This window comes from Ovis canadensis, chromosome 3, assembly GCF_042477335.2.
Source record: "Ovis canadensis isolate MfBH-ARS-UI-01 breed Bighorn chromosome 3, ARS-UI_OviCan_v2, whole genome shotgun sequence".
Taxonomy (NCBI): domain Eukaryota; kingdom Metazoa; phylum Chordata; class Mammalia; order Artiodactyla; family Bovidae; genus Ovis; species Ovis canadensis.
In genome coordinates, this window is record NC_091247.1 from 122,812,475 (window position 1) to 122,832,161 (window position 19,687).

At 41.3% G+C, this 19,687-nt stretch overlaps 1 protein-coding gene across 4 annotated transcripts in view; it reads left to right on the forward strand.

Annotated features, from left to right (window-relative positions):
• The first annotated feature begins 8,668 nt into the window (after positions 1-8,668).
• ACSS3 (acyl-CoA synthetase short chain family member 3) overlaps positions 8,669-19,687 on the forward strand; it is a 183,878-nt gene continuing 172,859 nt past the window's right edge. For 3 of the 4 annotated variants that reach the window (XM_069584131.1, XM_069584132.1, XM_069584129.1), the window contains exon 1: positions 8,677-9,541. In XM_069584131.1, coding sequence (XP_069440232.1) covers positions 9,234-9,541 — 308 coding nt within the window. In that variant the 5' untranslated portion in view covers positions 8,677-9,233. Of the gene's footprint in view, positions 9,542-19,687 lie in introns of all 4 variants that reach the window. The other variant, XM_069584128.1, reaches the window with a different exon arrangement.

Genomic DNA, 19,687 nt, shown 5'->3' on the forward strand with positions numbered 1-19,687 from the left:
ATTCAAAACTGGGTATTGTTTTTGCTTTGGCTCCATCCCTTCATTCTTCTGGAGTTATTTTTCCACTGATATCCAGTAGCATATTGGGCACCTACTGACCTGGGGAGTTCCTCTTTCAGTGTCCTATCTTTTTGCCTTTTCATACTGTTAATGGGGTTCTCAAGGCAAGAATACTGAGGTGGTTTGCCATTCCCTTCTCCAGTGGACCACATTCTGTCAGACCTCTCCACCATGACCAGTCCGTCTTGGGTGGCCCCACATGGCATGGCTTAGTTTCATTGATTTAGACAAAGCTGTGGTCCTAGTGTGATTAGATTGGCTACTTTTCCATGATTAGAGTTTCAGTGGGTCTGCCCTCTGATGCCCTCTCGCAACACCTACCATCTTACTTGGGTTTCCCTTACCTTGGATGTGGGGTATCTCTTCACGGCTGCTCCAGCAAAAGCGCACCCACTGCTCCTTACCTTGGATGAGGGGTATCTCCTCACGGTCGCCCCTCCTGACCTTGAACATGGAGTAGCTCCTCTTGGCCCTCCTGCACCCGTGCAGCCACCACTCCTTGGACGTGGAGTTGCTCTTCTTGGCCCCCGCCCCCTGACCTCAGACACTATGGACTGTAGCCTGCCAGGAATTCTCCATGGAATTCTCCAGGCAAGAATACTGGAGTGGGTTGACATTCCCTTCTCCAGGGTATCTTCCCAAATCAGCAATCCAACCCACGTCTCCTGTATTGCAGGCATATTCTTTACTGTCTGAGCTACCAGCTCATGGAATATATACCGAGTACATCATGAGAAATGCTGGGCTGGATGAAGCAGAAGCTGGAATCACGATTTCTGGGAGAAATATCAATAACCTGAGATATGCACATGACACCACCCTTATGGCAGAAAGCAAGGAAGAACTAAAGAGCCTCTTGATGAAAGTGAAAGAAGAGAGTGAAAAAGCTGGCTTAAAGTCAGCATTCAGAAAACTATGATCATGGCATCCGGTCCCATCACTTATGTAAGATAGATGGGGAAACAGTGGAAACAGTGAGAGATTTTATTTTGGGGGGCTCTAAAATCACTGCAGATGTTGACTGCAGCCGTGAACTTAAAAGATGCTTGCTTCTTGGAAGCAAAGTTATGACCAACCTAGACAGCATATTACTTTGTCAACAAAGTAATTACTTTGTCAACAAAGATCCATGTTGTCAAATCTATGGTTTTTCCAGTAGTCCTGTATGGATATGAGAGTTGGACCATAAGGAAAGCTGAATGCTGAAGAATTCATGCTTTTGAACTGTGGTGTCACAGAAGACTCTTGCGAGTCCTTAGATCCAAACAGTCCATCCTAAAGGAAATCAGTCCAGAATATTTATTAGAAGGATGATGCTGAAGCTGAAACTCCAATATTTTGGCCATCTGATGTGAAGAACTGACTCCTTGTAAGACCCTGATGCTGGGAAAGATTGAAGGTGGGAGGAGAAGAGGACAACAGAGGACGAGATGGTTGGATGGCATCACTGACTCAATGGACATGAGTTTGAGTAAGCTCCAGGAGTTGGTGATGGACAGGGAAGTCTGGTGTGCTGCAGTCCATGGGGTTGCAAAGAGTCGGACATGATTGGGCAATTGAACTGAACTGAACTGATGGGACTGGGCTATATAAAAGATTGTGGTGTCTGTCTTGCTCTCTCTCTCTCTCTCCCACTCACACATAGCACATCACTCAATCAATCCATCACTCAGTCACTCATCTTGGTCAGGGGGAGGTCAGTTGTCATGTCTTCTGAACAGCCCCATGAACTGAAGCTTCCTAGCAGCAGCTATGCTAGTGAGCATGAAGCTGATCCTCCTGCCCATTGAGATGATCTTAGTTCTGACCAAGAGACCACCTAGCTACCACTTCATTCGAGCCAGAACCACCCAGCTAACTAATTCATCCTGATTCCTGATCCACAGACGCTCACAAGAGAGAATAAACGTCTGTTGTTTTAAGCTGCTCAGTTAGGGAATAATTTATTAAACAGCAATAGATAATAATATACTACTCATTTCCAAATGACTCTAAGGGGAGCAGAATAGATCCCAAGTGAAAACGCCAGATCAATGCTAACAGCTTCAGACTCCTCACTATAGGTGGTGGGAAGCCATTGACAATTCTAGGCAAGGGAGTGATGAAATTGATTCATGTTTTAGGATGATTACTTTTGCCTTAGTCATCGGGTTTTCCATTCCATTTTAGGGTCCTTCCTCCACTATTGCTTTTTCATCTACCTCTGAAGAACCTAACAGTATATAACACTTGCTGTGTTATTTTCCTGACTATACTATGAGCTACTCAGGAACAGAAACGGATCTATTAGTACCTCTTAGTCATTTATAAATAATTCTTGGTGCTCCTAGAACTCTGCTGAGCATTAGTAGGGAGAGGATTCAGTAAACACTTGTGAATCAATTGAGTGATAGGAGGTGGTGGAGCCTGCAGAAAGGCTAGCAAGTTACTAGATTCGCTTGCTGAAGGAATGATTAAGGAATGGCCTTTAGAGATGTCAAAGGAGAAGAAAGGAGAAATCAGTCATTTCACACACAAAACACACACACTGATAGCTAGCTTTGCAGGTGCAATCACCTATTAAAAAGCTTAAACCTTTGTACTGCCTCTTGGTGTTGTCACAGCAGAGATCAAAGGAAGATAATTCTGGTAGCTGGAATAGTCTGGCAGAACCTAGCGATCTTACTTTTAGTTCATAGATATAAAACAATGCTACCAAAAAGTGATGAAAAGTAAAAACAGCAACAACAGTTGTCTTACTCTTTCAAAGCTTATGGTTTATACTAGGCTAATAAAGCTTTCAATGGGAAGAAGCAGTATAATGTTATAAACAAATAAACCCTGCATAATATCCACATAAGTATACAGATATAAAGAAACAAATTTTATATTCACACCAAGTTATAGGAGTATCTGGATTAAGCAAAAAAGCAAGTGTAACCAAGTAACAAGAGAAGTCCACTGAAATCCTTGCTATACACAAAATATCTTCATTGGAGATTCTGAACACACCCTAGAACTCTAAATATTCAGTCATTTACTTTTTTAAAAGGTAGGGATTTGAGTCAACAGATAATGCATACGAGTATCACAAGAATCAGCTAAACTCTTCACATTCAGAATGATGGCTGGGAAAAATGTCCAAATACTTTAAAACTGTCTCATACATATAAATGAGATATCCATTTTTATGATCTACTAAAAGTAATTTCCTTGTTTTCATATTTTCTTCCATTTTAAAACAGTACTTCATCTGAAATACTTGTGTTGTCTTTAAAACCTCAAAGTGATTACCCACTTCCTTGTTATGTAAGAGCAACTCTTGTTTTGGACTTGTTTCATTTTCTGGTTTAACTTTGTATCTTCCAAATACACACACACACACACATGCACACACAAACTGGGAATCTGAAGTAATCTTAGGCAATCAACTACATTTTACAAAAATTTTTATTATAAAGGATATTTCTTTTCCTTTTCATCATTTGTTCCCTGATAATGAGATCATTTCTTATATAAAGTTTTATTATTAATACAGAAACTGAGTAACAAGCAGTGGTTTTAAGACTATAAAATAGAAACAATACTTTCTAAGGAATTACCTCTGAAGAATTAAAATGATCTTTCAAGGATTTGGGGGATCTGATTAAAATATTAACCATTTTTAGTCACAGCTCCATTGATGAGATTTTTTCCCCTCGACTATAAATTGTTATACAGAGAAAAACAATCACAAACAAAACCCCCAAGAACTTGAGAAAAATGATTAGAAGTATTTGTCTAGGTTGTTCCTTTGCAGTTTTCTTCAAATAAAAGCAACTATATTTTTATTACCTTTTACTAACTAAAAATACATTTTAAGATGTTTTATTTTTTACTTTAAAAAATCTTTAATTTTGTGTTAGGGTTAGCCGATTAACAAACAATATTATGATAGTTTCAGGTGACCAGTGAAGGGACTCAGACATACATATACATGTATTCATTCTCCCCCAAACTCCCCTCTCACCCAGGCTGCCCCACATAACATTGAACAGAGTTCCATGTGCTATACAGTAGACCCTTTTTGGTTATTTAAAATGGATAATGTGGCGCTAGTGGTAAAGAACCTGCTTGCCGATGCAGGAAACGTAAGAAATGGTGGTTTGGGTCGGAAAGATCCCTTGGAGGAGGACAAGGCAACCCACTTGTGTTTTCTTGCCTGAAGGAAGAATCCCCATGGACAGAGGAGTCTGACAAGCTATAGTCCATGGGGTCGCAAAGAGTTGGACACGAATGAAGCAACTTAGCACTCACGCAACTGATAAGGACTGTCTTTAAAAAATAAAAATTAAGCTGGTCGATGAATCCCATACCTTACATTTGGTTGCTAGGATGAAATTGTAGAGCTCTTCCCATCCACCGAAATATTATTTGTTTTAAAACAATTCTTTCATCTGCCTTTTCCTCCTTGACTTTACTGAAGTTACTGTGTGAGCAAGAAAGAAGAAAGTTTCAAAACAGGAGTCTATAATTACATTACTATTAGCTATTTCACTTCAGAAGTTTTAAAAATCTTTACTGAGCTATGAAAACTAGCATATTTTCCAGAATTTCTTTATTAAATCAGAATTAATCTGCAGTGTTTCTGCAGGCTCAAAATTCAGCACAGTCTGTACCTGCTGCAGAAATAATTTATGCAAATGCTTCCATGCCACGTTTTCATAATATCCAGGAAATTTGATATATGAGAACATTCTTACTTTTGTCGGTAGTAAAAATCTTAGTAGTTCCAATACACAAAGGTAGACATTTAACTCTAAACAAAATTATGTGAAAATTCTGTAGCCAGCAGAAAACATGATCACGGTAGTCTACACTTATTTTTAAACTATGTATTTTTTCATTCCTTTTACTCTCTCTGTTAACAAAGGCCTGGATAGCCAAGGCTATGATTTTTCCAATAGTCATGTATGATTATGAGAGTTGAACCATAAGGAAGGCTGAGCACAGAAAAATTGATGCTTTCGAACTGTGGAGCAGGAGGACTCGAGAGTCCCTTGGACAGCAAGATTAAACCAGACAATCCTAAAGGAAATCAACCTGAATATTCATTGGAGGGACTGATGCTGAAGCTCCAATACTTTGTCCCCCTAATGTGCAGAGCTGACTCATTGGAAAAGACCCTGATGCTGGGAAAAAGTGAAGGCAAAAGGAGACAGGGGAGGCAGAAAATGAGATGGTTAGATAGAATCACTGACTCAATGGACATGGGCTTGAACAAACACCAAGAGATACTGGAGGGCAGGGAAGCCTGGTATGCTACAGTCCATGGGGTTCCAAAGAGTCAGACAAGACTTAGTGACTGACCAAGAACTCCGAAAAAAAGTTCAGCCTGTATTAAGAATGACTGATCAGAGGCTGAAGTTATAAACCTAGTGAAAAGTTGCAGGATTCCTGTATCTTTTTCCTCTTTTAATTCTAATTCTACTCTCCCTTCCTAACTTGCAGCATCTTTTTCTTCAGTTCAGTTCAGTTCAGTTGCTCAGTCATGTCCGACTCTTTGTGACCCCATGAATCGCAGCATGTCAGGCCTCCCTGTCCATCACCATCTCCCAGAGTTCACTCAGACTTACATCCATCGAGTCAGTGATGCCATCCAGCCATCTCATCCTCTATCGTCCCCTTCTCCTCCTGCCCTCAATCCCTCCCAGCATCAAAGTCTTTTCCAATGAGTCAACTCTTCTCATGAGGTGGCCAATTTCAGCTTTAGCATCATTCCTTCCAAAGAAATCCCAGGGCTGATCTTCAGAATGGACTGGTTGGATCTCCTTGCAGTCCAAGGGACTCTCAAGAGTCTTCTCCAACACCACAGCTCAAAAGCATCAATTCTTTGGCGCTCAGCCTTCTTCACAGTCCAACTCTCACATCCATACATGCAGTAGTATTCCAACTCCAATTTCCTTCCTTTCTCTCATTTTTTTCTCGAGCAGTCTTTCACACTTTTTTGATTCTCTACACACTTTCCTTGCATGCCTCTTCATCATATGAAAGTTTCAGATAATCTTGATCTACTAATCTTTGCTCAAGGTGTTTAACATGTCATCTTGAATAGCATATTAAACATACCATTTATTGCCATACAATGAAATAAATATTGTACTTATTACAAAAAGCTAGAATTTTAGAGGGCGTGAAAACTAAAAAGACTGCAACCACGTTGCCCCCAAATTAATTAAAAATATAATTTTGCTCTTTTTGAAGAAGTATAGAATGTACATGTATGCTTCAATTAAAATAATTTCTTGCAAAAATTTCTGACTAAAATTTTAAGGGTGTTAGTGAAGTTGGAGATTTGAGGGATTGATTTTTTGGACTGGGTGTTGGTTTGCTAATGCCTAGGTGCTATGCAGTTTATACATATTTAAATCTTGTAACAATCCTGTGAGATAAGGATTATCAGCCTCAAATAATGTTTGGTGTTAAAGGTGAAATGGTCTAACCTCAGGCAGACCTGCACACTACTTTCTAGCTTCCTCGGAGAAGGCAATGGCACCCCATTCCAGTACTCTTGCCTGGAAAATCCCATGGATGGAGGAGCCTGGTAGGCTGTAGTCCATGAAGTCACTGAGTAGGACACGACTGAGGGACTTCACTTTCACTTTTCACTTTCATGCATTGGAGAAGGAAATGGCAACCCACGCCAGTGTTCTTGCCTGGAGAATCCCAGGGATGGGGGAGCCTGGCTCAAGTTTCTAGTTTTACTGCTCACTCCAGTTCTCATCTGCAGTACTCCTCCTGTGGACTGACCTTCACTTAGGCTCTTCCCTTTTCTTGAAATGAAACTGGTAATCATAATTTATTTTAAAAAATACTTAAACCAAGACAGCACAATGCAGGGTCCAGAAAAAAAAAAAAAAAAACAAAACAGTTTAACCCAGCAGTGTGGGGGTCTAACTTGTCTTACACAATCTTTTAATCAGCCCTTTTGTTTTTAAGTCCTTAAACTTCATCCTGAACTTTCAGAGGATCCCAGGGCCTCCTAAAGCTGAAACATTTCAGGTTTCTGATAAGGAAGTCCATTTTCTCCTTTCAGCTTCCCCCTGCCACCCTCCTGCCCCCTTAAGTCATACATCATGAATTTAGTTTCTTTCCATTGTCTCATTTGGCTTGTTGTCCTCTCACGTTTTCTTCATTCTTATAGATTTTTTACCACCACCATCACAGTCACCACCACAACCGTCACCACTGTCCTTTCTTTTTTTAGAAATAAAAGGAAGATGATGAAGAGGAATGGATGTGGGTAGCCACCTTGTTATATTTTGCCGGAAGTCTAAAATCTTTCTTCTTTTGAATCATTAGCCTGGTGTGAAAATCATGGACTTTGGAGTCAGAGTCCCCACCTTTTCCAAGTTGGGGCGCAGAGAGAAAATGTGTTTGTGTTGTGTGCTGGGGTAAGCGGCAGCGCGAACATGACAGGTCAGTGCACCCTGAATTGCAGGAGTGCCAAGGTCTCCATCACACTGCCTCAAGGTGGTCAACGTGGGGATTACAGCCTCTGCTTCTTAGTACTGGTTGGGAAATGCAGGAGCTAAGGTATCTGAAAGTGCCAGCACAATGTTGGCACACAGTAGGAGCCAGCAGAGAGCTGCCTGCTTCCTTTATCCCCCCCAAGTCAGTCTCAACTCACACAACGCAGGGGCTAACACATTTGTTACTCAGATGACTAAGATGGACATTAACACCACAGAGGATGATCTGGGGTCAGAGCATCCTGCAGACCAGACAGCGGCATCACTCAGCTGGGCAGAGCAGAGGAGGAGGCCAGGAGGTTATGGCTGCAGGTGTTAAGGAAAAGTCTAGTGTCTCATTTTTTAGATGAAAGGAAAGAGCTGAGGTGATTAAAGATATGTTCTTTGTTTTATTATATTTATCCCTGTTCTGTTTAACCTTCATTTTCATATTCTTTTCCTGCACATACAAAAAATCTGTTTACAGCCTCTCAAGTTTACAATCTTCCTAGGGTCGGGGCATTCTTTATTTGCTACCTCGGATTTGGGCATACACGTGTTTACCGTTAAAAGTGCAAATGCTGTCACACCAAACAGCATGTGGCACAATACAAGGCAAACGAGACAGACTCTGAATTTCACTAATGGGTGAAAACAAAACAAAACAAAACAAAACCAAGAAAACCCAAACCCCAAACCAAACCGAATAGTGAGGAGTTTAAAGAACGTTAAGCCCACCAGGCAGTAACTTACACAGCCTGCCTTTCTTTTTAAAGTTTCCTCAGCTTCCTCTTTCTTGATTCATTTCATCTTGACTTTGCTCTTCCTTTTGACTTAAATTTTTGTTTTGTTTTTGTTTTTTTTGACTTATCAAACAACAACAACATCAACAACAAAAAACGGGCCAAAGAAACTCCAAAGAGGCAAACGGGAAGACAGAGAAAGCAACAGGTCGTCCTGCTTTCTGCCGAGCTCGCGTGGGGAGTCCGATCCGAAGGTCCCATCCCAAGGTGGTGGTGGTGGGGGGGCACCTTCCCTGCGGCCTGTCAGTCACCCCCAAGAGGCTCTTCCCAATTCGGTTGGGCAACCTCCCTCTCCTCCTCCTCTCTCAGCTGTCAGGAAATCCTGGAGCCGCCCTCGCCCCGGAGCCACTTGTGTTCTAAGTGGCCGGGGATGGAGCTTTGTTTTCAAAAGAAGTAAATAAAGACACCGTGCGACTTCAGGGGCCCCAGGGCCGCAGAGCTCGGCTCGGCCGACGGCTCCTGCCGCCCGGGGTGAGGCGGCTGCTGCCGCGGGTTCTCGGAGGCCGACCCCGAGCCGCTGCACGCGACTTGTCTCCTGGAAAACGCGGGGCCGGGCCGGCGGGCCGCGCCTTAGGGGCTCTGCTGCGTCGGGGCGGGGGCGCCCCTCCCGGCGGGGCCGCGGGGCTGCGGACGCGCCGGGCTTCTCTCCGCGACGCGGGGACCCCCGCCAGTCCCCGCCTCCGCGCCCCCTCTCCAGCTTCCCCCCGCCGCTCCAGGTCGGTTTTTCCCGGCGACTCTGGTGGTGCCTTCCAAAGTCCCAGGGCCCTGGGCACACCTCGGGGTTTTCTCCCGCCTCCCGCCTGCTCTCCTTGGGGCCCCAGGAAGTCGCGAGCGCCCCACGGGTGGTGCGCGGCGGAGCCTGCAAGGAGCTGGGGAGGAAGGGGCGACCCCGCCGGCAGCGATGAAGCCGTCTTGGCTGCAGTGTCGCAAAGTCACCGGCGCAGGGGGCCTCGGCGGGTCCCTGCCCGCGTCCTCTCCCGCGCGCGGAGCCGGCCCGGCCCGCCGGGCGTACGTGGCCCCCGGCCCGCGGGGCGCTCTCGGGGGCCGGGGCTGCCGGGCGCTGTCCTCGGGCGGCGCCGAGTACAAGACCCACTTCGCGGCCTCGGTGACCGACCCCGAGAGGTTCTGGGGCAAAGCCGCGGAGCAGATCAGCTGGTACAAGCCCTGGACCAAGACGCTGGAGAACAGGCATTCGCCTTCCACCAGTTGGTGAGTGATTTTGCGCCCACCCCCATCTCTTTTGGGCGTCCAGGCTCGACGTCCTCTGCATCGGAACCTGGAGTTCTTTTGGGAAAAGAGGATGAGACTGGAGGTGTGATCACACCTTTTAAATCCGTGTTTAATTTTAACTTCATAAGTCAAGCTCTCTTGCTTTGTCTTGAGGGATTCGGTTACCTAGAGTGAGAACCCTGGTTCCTGTAGACCAGAAATTTGCCTATATGGCCAGGCTCTGCTTAGTTGAGCAAGAGCCAGCCCCCCAGGGACCCACAGTCTGGAAAGGGAAGTAACCACGGAAACAGGTGCAAGCAGAGTGATGAATTAAGGGTTTCTAAGTATCCTCACACTGTGGGGAGGGAGAGAGTTGGTGGAAGACTTGAGTCAGATCACACCGAAGTACAGATTGGAAAAATGGATATGTCCTCTCAGAGTTGACAAGGCCCCAGTTCTTAAAGTCCAGGAGGTGGAACACAGGTTGAAATTTGACTGTTGATGTGGCTGGGAATAGTTGTGTTGGTGGGAAAGGGGACTGGTGAGTCAGGGGTTGGTTTGGGGAAGGATTTATGCATCACAGCCAAGTAGCTGGGATCGGGTCCACAGCCCTATCCTGTGTATGAAGCTGCAGTGTTTTCCAGAGAGAATAGGTAGTATACCTACCTAGAAGGTGCTAGAAATCGTGGTAGGAATAAAGGTGTTTTTTTTTTTTTTTCGTTTAGAGTTACGATTGTAAGTAGTTATAAACATTGTTTTTGTGTTACAACAAACAAAAGATACACTTGTCGAATAAATGCCAAACTTGTCAGATTCTTGAGGGTGAATCACACAGGAGGACTCAAGAGTTGCGGCTGCTCTTTGGGCCCTGTGCCTAGCCCTTAAGAGTGTGGTTGCTTTCCTCAGCCAGCCCTGAGGGAGAGATGTTTTCTCTAAAAAAGTCTGCAAAACACTGCAGTGGCGTTTCCCACTGCCATTTCCAAGTCCCCAGCAGTGAAATGGGAGAATGACATGCCAGGTTTGTATTTGATGAGTATCTTGTTGGGAGTAGGAGTGTGGAAGGGAGAATGGCCTCTCAACCAGAGACTGTTCTCTGTCACCACCACGCTCTGCCCCCCGATTGTTCAGAGCTGTTTACATGGTTTTACCTTTAGAGTCTAGCACATTTCCCCATCCAGTTCAGGTTTTCCAGTAGTGTTTGATTGATCCTCTCTCATGTACCCGTCAGCAAATCAAGCACTTGGTATACATGTGGTGAGGGGGCGGGGAGGTGTCCTGATGGTTAACAGCCTGGTCTGTGGGGCCAGAATTTTGTGTTTGAGTTCTGGCTCTTATAGTTACTGGCTGTGTGTTCATAGGCAAGTTGCTTAATCTCTCTGGTCTTCAGTTTTGTCATATATAAATGTGTAACTAGTAAGATTAATTTGTAAAGGATTAAGACCAAGTCTTAAAAGAAATAGACCCTATAAATGTTAGAGTAAGAATAGGTATCTTTGCACTCTCATTCCACAGTTATTTAAGAGCAGGAAATGTCTAGATCTGGGAAGATCAAAACACAGAGATTATTGTCTCACCTAAGAATGTGTTCTCAAAGTTCTGTGTCCATTTATCTGTCAAAAAATATGGAACTGGAATTATTTATGTGACCACCATCCCATAAAACTGTGCAGAAAACTCAAGAAATCACTGGGATACTCCAAGTAAAAACCAGTGAGGGCCAGACCTAAGGTAGTGGCAGGGGCAGTGCAAAGAACAGGTTTCTAGAGGATTAATTGAAGTTGGGGAGGGCTTAAGGGAGTACAGACCATGTGGAACTCAAAATGTCCGTCAAATTGACCTTTAAGATCTGGAGATTTTCCCTCTATGTTTTTTTCTCTTCTTAATTTCTAGTTGTTTGCCTGAATTTTTAAAAATTGTAGGCATAAAATGTCTAAAGAGGTTTAAATGTCTACCTTTAAAGAGGTTTTTGGCCAAATGGTCTTTGTATGTATTTTCAAAAATTCAGTACACTGTAGGTCACGGTATTTGATAATATTGTATCCAAATTCTTCATCTTTGTACTCTTGGAATCACGTGGCTGTACCTGTTTTATAGCAGCCCAGCAGATCAAAGTGAATAACAGATAAGTCTTTGAGTCTGTATTTGTTTTAGCAGTGTGATTCAATCTTGCTGAGGAGTTTGGTGGGCAGAGCAGAGTTGGAGAGGCAGGTAGACGTAGGAGACCATCCATCCAGTCTGAAACTCCATTCAAAAAATGGTTTCAATCTGAATCCTGTTTGTAGATATTCTTTGTTGGTTAACATTTTTCTGCAAAGGTAGACTCAAGGTCAGGGCAAATGTCCACCCGCCCCCCTGCCCCCTCGCTGCTTTATATCGCTGTATTCTAGGGCAGAACAGACATATGAATTTAAAAAGTGATAGGTAACAGGATACATAGACTTGATGATTTTTGATTCTGCGTGTCTTGGGAGGTGGCAAGTGGATACAGGCACAGTTTGATATGAAGGTGCTTTGCTTACTTTTTGAAGCTGGGATCTGGGGAAGGGAGATGTTGAGCCCCAATGGGAAGGGTTGCTACAGCTAGCTGTTCTCTTCGAGGTGGAGCTGACATAGGTGTGTAGTCAAGATCGCTGAAGCCCCATGGTTTCCCAGAAGTCGGACGGATTCTTCCTCATTGTACGCTTGTCTGTTTATTTTTCATGGAAGCAAACTCCCCTCTGAATCTACAGGCCTACCAAAAGCCCCAGCACATAAATAGTAATGCATATTAGCTTTCACGGTGGCATAAACTACTCAGTAGCAGTTTACATACGCAGTAGTATGAGCATGGAATAGAAGGCTTTGAGGGCGATACATTAGGGACCTGCCATTGTAGTGAATAGCCCTGTAAAGTAGATTTCTGGGACTGTAATCTCTGAGATCTTTGAAAAACCAATTCATGTAGGTGCTCTAGGAACATGTGAAGAATTAACTTTCCTCATAGTTTGTTGGTTCATTCACATTGTTGGTGCCTAGCTTTGGGGAGAATAAAGTCTTTATTAGAGAGACTTCAGTGGAGAACTGAATATACGGTGAAGCAATTAGAACCCCTAGTAATTTCTCTAGTCCTGGGACCACAGAAAGGATGTTTTGGTTGTTTTCTCCTGATGAATTAGACATCCTACTGCCTTTCCTGAAAGAGAAATCCAGCTACCCCTCTGTGAAGAATTAGGCAATTCTCTTTTGCATTATGCATTGTGATTAATTTTTTTGGTTTGGGGCATTAATTATCCCTTTCTCTGGAAATATTGCAGTCCTATTTTAGTTTATTTATATTTAAACAACATTCAGTGATCAGACTCTCACATACTGTTTGATTTAGAATTTAATGTGTGTTAACAGTGACCATGAGCCAAAAAGGGAAAGTCTAAATACAGATGATTAGAACGTGATTTCTGCTTGGCTAACATATCTACAATGGAAATTGTGTAGGTACTTTTTTTTTTTTAACATGCAAGATCTCAGTTTCTGACTAGCTATAAAGGTTGTTTAAGTCTTCAAGTCTTAAAATGGCTTATAAGTGTTAAAGATATCAATTATTCACTCACTGTGTGTATAATACAAAGAAAATGATGAAAGAGATGGGAGACATACAGTAAATTATTACAAAACTATTTCTGTAGAGTTGTAGTAAATGCTATGAAATAATAAGGGGATTTACCATAATCTTTTCTGGAAGGATCATGGTAGGAGTCTTGAAGAAATGATGGTTAAACTGAGATTACAATGTGTAGGGATTAGACTCAGAAGGAGGAGGGAACATTCCAGACAAAGAGAACAGCACATGAAAAGGTCATGCGGTATGAAGTAGCTCAATAATTTCTAGGAACTGAAAGAAGGCTGACTTGGCAGGTAATAATTAAGAAACAGAAGGAGAAAGCCATATTGTGAATGGTCTGGTGAGTCATGTTAAGGGTTTAAAATTTTTTTCCTGGCACAAACAGGTCCCATAGTGGATGATCAAAACTTGAACTTCCTACTCGTCTTTCTGCACTGGAGCAAGAAATGTCTGGGTTCAACCCCAGCTCTGCCACTTACTTTGGATACGCTTCAATATCCGTATTGGTAAAAATAACAGTAATGATAGTATCAATTTCTTAGGATTATAGAGGTGGCTGGGAACATAAAATGTCTAGGACTGTACCTGACACACAGTACTAGTTACTGATGTTTTTGAAATATGGAAGAGAGATTCCCAGAAGCTGGTGTGGACCAGAAAGTTTTCAGAGAAATGGTATCATTTGGACTCAATCTTAAAGTAGGATTTAGAGAGGGAGAAAAACACTTTTTGTGTGCAAAAGAAAAACTTCTGTGTGCAAACCAAACATAACAGAGGCATAGAGGAGAGAAAGCACCAAATATGCTTGTAGGTCAGAATGGATCAGTTGGCTTGTAGTGGTTATTTTGGAGTTACAGGTACTCCAGAAGGTAGTTTCAGGATGGTTTTGGAAGGCTTGGAAGAGCAAGCTCAGACATTTGCATTTACTTTTTAGGCTGTACGTCACAACCTGTCTGTAAGTCTGCAGATAGGTTTTGTGTGACCTAGGTGCTGGGTTTTGTTTGTCTGTTTTTGAAGTATTTGTCAGTATTTAAACATTGAAGGATTTCATCTAAAATTTAAATTTCCTTTAATGATTCAGTCTTGGGGGGCTTCTTTTGAAAAAAAGCAGATTAACTGTCAGCGCTTGGTCAGCATTTTCACTTGGCAACGCTTGGCTGGAACTGAGTAGCTGCTGTCCCAGGTGAAATTAGACATAATGATCACCAGGTGGGGTGTAGGGAAGCAAGAAGTTATGATAAACCTGAGAATTTGACTCATATACTCAGGTGGAGGAATTGATTGTGAGTTAAAGATAATAATTTGAAGACTTGGCAAGAGCTTATAGGATTATAGGTTTGACTGACATTTGTAAATACATGAGAGCTAAAGTTTGGTGAATGTTGAGTGGGGGGAGAGAGAGAGAGCAACTTAGAGAGAGAGAGAATGAATAAAATACTAAAAACCGAACTGGGAAGATAAATAGAAGAGGGGGGAAAACCTGTGAGAGTGGAGGAGGCTTATTCAGAGAAGTAGGATAAGGAAGAGCAGAATATTTTGGTGCCATGGAGTAAGAGGGAGAGAAGAGATAAAAATACGGAAGGTCAGTAGTGGTCAAGGGCTCTAGAGAAGTTTTGAGGCTATTGAGGACTGAAACATAACAGTTTTGACGCAGAAATCTTCAGTGATTTTTAATAATGTGATGTCAGTGGAGAAGTGAAGGCCAAAACCAGGATCCCGAAATACAGAGGGAACTGGTGGTAGGCAAAAACAGTCCAGGAACACATTGGACAATGACAGGAAGGGGGGGGGTGAGATGACAGCACGTGGACGTGTCTGGGTTACCTGAAAAGAAGTTTCCTCGTTATCTTTCCTTTCCCCACCTCCCCCTTTAAGAGCATCTCTTGTTTAAAGGAAGAAGTGAAGAAATCTGTGAAATAGGAATGAAGGGAATTTTGCTTATTTTGAAACCTATTCCTCATTAACAGGACTCCTTGTTTTTACAAGTTGAACTTTGTGTGGTTTCTTATCTGTTGTTTTCTTTAGATGCCAGAAGTTCATGGAAAAAACAAAATGGAAAAGTCTTGAAGATGGAATAAAAAGCTACTTAACAGATTTACATGAGCTAGATATCTAAGCATTTGATGGGAGATAAAGAGACAGTTAAAAAAAGAGATGAAAGAACTAATATTTGTTGATTTGTTAAATTATTCTGGGGTTTCAGACCTGTCAGTAAGTGGTTCAGAGGGAAAAAAGTTCTTTATCTTTTACTTGCAACTTTTCTGAGTCTGACATTCTTTCAAAGGAAAACCAATAAGGAAAATATAATGTGGATTTTATATACTCAGAAAGTCATTTATTCCTCTACTGAATTTTGATTCTTTGGCAAACAATTAGCCACATTAAGCTGTCTTGGAAATTCAGCCTCCCTCCCTCTCTTTCTTTTCTCTAATAAAATTTCCTTCATATTTATCAGTGTATTTACTTCTAGTTGAAAGGTGAGAGTTTTATCTTGGGATGAAAAAAATGTATCCCTTCTGACAAACTCTAAATGAAATGAATTTATTCATAATATTGTGCACAGTACAGATACACTTAAATTTTAAATTATCATTTTTTAGAAATGAAAAAATATTTTATGAAGGTACATGGTGAGCATGAAAAATGGCCTGTTAGCAATATTCTCCCCAGATAGACTCATCAAGAAAGACCAGTTTAAAAAGATGGGCTTTATTTTATATTCTGAAGGTCAACAGCTTGGTGCTGTGCTGTATCTAATTTTCTCAGTCTGTCATGCTGCTGAAAGTTCAGGACAGAACAGAGTGAACTACTGGAATGCTGTGATTACATAAGCAAGGATGGATTGCCTGACAAATGGCACAATCAATGCACAATGGAAATTCAATCAGCTGTGACCAATCTTCTACCAAGTGTGGGGTAAAGTCCACACTCTTAGTACCTCCTGGAAGGTGGCTTACTTTTTCCTTTGTTCATGCCATACACTATTAGTTGAGGAAAAAATCCAGTAGTTGAAGTTATTTTTCTCTTCTTGTTCTCCTTTCCCCCCTCCAACTCCTCCTTTTTTTCATTTTCCCCTTTCCCTCCCCTTCTTCCCCGCATCATTCCTTGTTCTTCTTCTTTTTTTTTTTTTTTAAATTTCCACTTAAGCAGTGACTCTGTGAAGGTGGAATCATTTCTTTCTATTGTGTAAAATTTGTGAGAGAAACATGTGGGAGGCTAATGAATATTTGTGATAATGTATGTGAATGTAATAACCTCTTTACAGTTTTAGGAAACACATCTGAAAAACTTGTATTCTTTATGTAAACCATGTGGTTAGAGAACTTATAAAAGCTATGAATTATATGTACTTTTGCTGGCATTATGGCCAAATGAGGTAAGGGACAATGCATAGAAAGGAGAAGTATTATTCTTATCTAGGAAAATCGAAGTTTAAGAATTTCCAGTTTGAAATCGTCCAGCTGAAAGTCTTAGAATAGCTGAAAACAGATCAGGCAACTATGTTAGAGGACAGAGTTCGATTTATAACTTTTAGGTAAGTAGTGAATTTTACTGATTTAAAATATTAGTTGCTCTAAGTGGGATAAAAGCATCTAAAGTCTGTAGGTCTTGACTTAAGAGAGAACGCTAGGCAAGAGGAATACCTTCTCCAGGTTTTGATGTTAGAATAGCATTTCCCAAGTATAATGTTTGAGATGTTTCTCCCAAGTGACATTAGTTAAGTAAAAGAAATTTGGGAAGATTAGGGGAAAAGGAAGAATGCTCTGTAGACATGATCCATACAGATATCTGTGCAAAAAAAGTAGTACAATAAAATGGTAAAAAAAAAATTTAGTAGCCAAAGGGACGTAAAATCATTATTATTGACTGTTTGCTAAAATAACTGTAAGCGAAAGCACTGGAACTTAGAAAAGTCTACTTTTGCACTAATCTCTTTGCTTTCTCTCCACTTTTTAAAATTTTTAGTTTCACTGATTCTCAGTTGTGAATTAAGTGCTTTTCTAATCCACAATTGCCCTGACATTTCCTTGCTCCCAACTCTCCCTGCTTAATCAAGGCTGAATGAAGTTTGCCACTGTTACCGATGCAAATTTGTACAATATGCTATCATTTTCCCCTTGGGTAAAAATGTGGGTAGGGGAAAAGGTGTTGAGGATTGTTATTAGTGGAGAAAAAAAAATTTGATTTCTGGGTTAAAACTTAGGTCCCCATTCCTTGAGCAGTTTACTGTACCAAAGTGTGGACCGTGGTGAGTATTGCTGTTCAGCAGTGTCTGCTCTCTACTTCTGAGCCCACAGGAGGGTCCCAAGGGTGGTTATGGGATTAGCTTTGGCTAAGGCAGCCAGAGAAAGGAGTGTCACTTCCTGTGAAACAATTAGTGGCTAGTGCTTCAATGCTTAGTCCTGCCTGTCAGTCAGAGCTGTGAAAGCATGTATAGCCTGGGGAACAAATGCGTAGGTGATGGTTCTTTGGGAAGTCCAACCGAAGCCTCATTAAGGGTGCATGAGTGAGGAATAAGCATTGTTTCAAGTTACTGAGTATTCGCTATTGTTACTGTGTGTAATCCAGCCTATTTTATTGATTGTGAAATCATTAATGTATATATTAATAACATATAATAATAACATAGAACTTTTTGAATGAAAGTGTCCAGCATATAGTGAAAATAGCTAGGCTTATGGTATCTGTACTATGAGCCACATAGAATACTAAGTACTTGAATTTTGTTAATGTTTCTAACAACCCTGTGAGGTAGGGGACCTTTTACTCTTGTTTAGTGTGTATGGAAATGAACATACAGAGAGTTTAAGAAAACTTGCCTAAACATATAAAACTAATAAGTAGCAGATGTAGGATTTGAACCCAGGCTGTCTGAATTTGGGCTGCCTAGGTGGCTCAGTGGTAGAGAATCTGCCTGCCAATGAAGGAGATTTCAGATTCAGTCCCTGGGTTGGGGCAGATCCCTTGGAAAAGAAAATGGCAACCCATTCCAGTATTCTTGCCTGGGAAATCCCATGGACAGAGGAGCCTGGTGGGCCGTAGTCCATGGGTCTCAAAGAGTTGGATATGGCTAAACACAGAAGATAGCACGGCACAGTACAGGTTGAATTTAGCATCTGTGCTCTAAATATACACTACATTATATTGCTTCTATAATAATTGTCTTAGTTAATTTTAGCTTTTTTTTTTTCTTACCCCTTCTCCACTGAAACCACTAAAAGTAACTTTAAAAATCTGGCTTTATATCTCAGAAACATTTGGAAAATATCTCTGTTTTATTTAGAATGATAGACTGATGTTCTTTGAAGAAATAAACTGTATGTTTTATGTGAAATATTTAAAATGTATACAATCGTCCTAAAAGTGGTGGGAGAGGGACTTTATATTAATTGTTACCTACTTTAGAAATGTTTCCTGGACAGTAGAAAGCAATATTAATCCCTTCTCTTAAGAATGCTAATTTGGTTTTCTATCTTAAGGAAAATCTAATGACCACATTATTATTCATTGTTTGTAGTGTGCTTTAGTATTATTTTTATGAGAACATGTGATAAATAGCCTAATTAATTCATCTAATTATGAGTACTTGAAAAATTTCCTTTCTTCCAACTTCTCAGGAAAAAATAATAGGACTTGTTATATGTTTGTAATTATGGAAGTGGTTTGTTTTGATTACTTTTTTAAAAAATGCATTCAAGTATAATATGCTTTGCTGTTTGCTTCCATTGCTTTCCATCTTGATCCTAATGCAGGTGGACAGACCTTGATACATAACACATGTTAAGTGCAGAGATGAGTTTTTTCCCCAAGGAATCACATTGCACCCATCTCTCTTGTTTCTAACATGAATATCTTATTTTTGAAATCCAGTACCAGGACCATGAACTGTGGGCTCTCTCACTAACCTGTGTTATTCCATAGGTGTTGCCAAACGTTAGGGAACAGATGATCTAAAAATGTTAAATCTTCCTTTGAGTGTCTAAGGGATGAGCCACAGCCATATCTGAAGAGTCTGTAATAGATTGAGAAGAAAACACACACGATTGTCCTCTAGCACATGACTGAGTTACTCATTCTTTTCTTTAAGACTGAGGAATGCATTTCAATAATGAGAATAACAGTAGTAACAATCGTGGCAATACAGCAGAAGTCACTATGGCGCACTTGCGCTGAGTCAGACTCTATGCTAATACTATCTGTATACTCTGAATCCGTCTGACACCCTATGAGATACATATAATGCATTTTTATGACTGTGTAAACTGAAGGACAGAGCGACTAAATGACTTGTAGTATAGTGGTAGACTTAATTTTTCACACCCATTGGGTCACACTGTAAGAGCCCCATTTCTGTAATGAACTGTGACTACACTCTCTAAAACTTCTTTTGCCTGCTTGTCACGTGACTGTACCTGGAACATACAAAGGAATGAGAGCAATGTTTGAATTAAAAAGTTTTTTTAATCAGAGATGTAACTTCCTTTCTCTCATCTGTCACCTGTGTTTCTATGTGTCTTCTATTTTCTTCTCTCATTTTAGTGGAATTT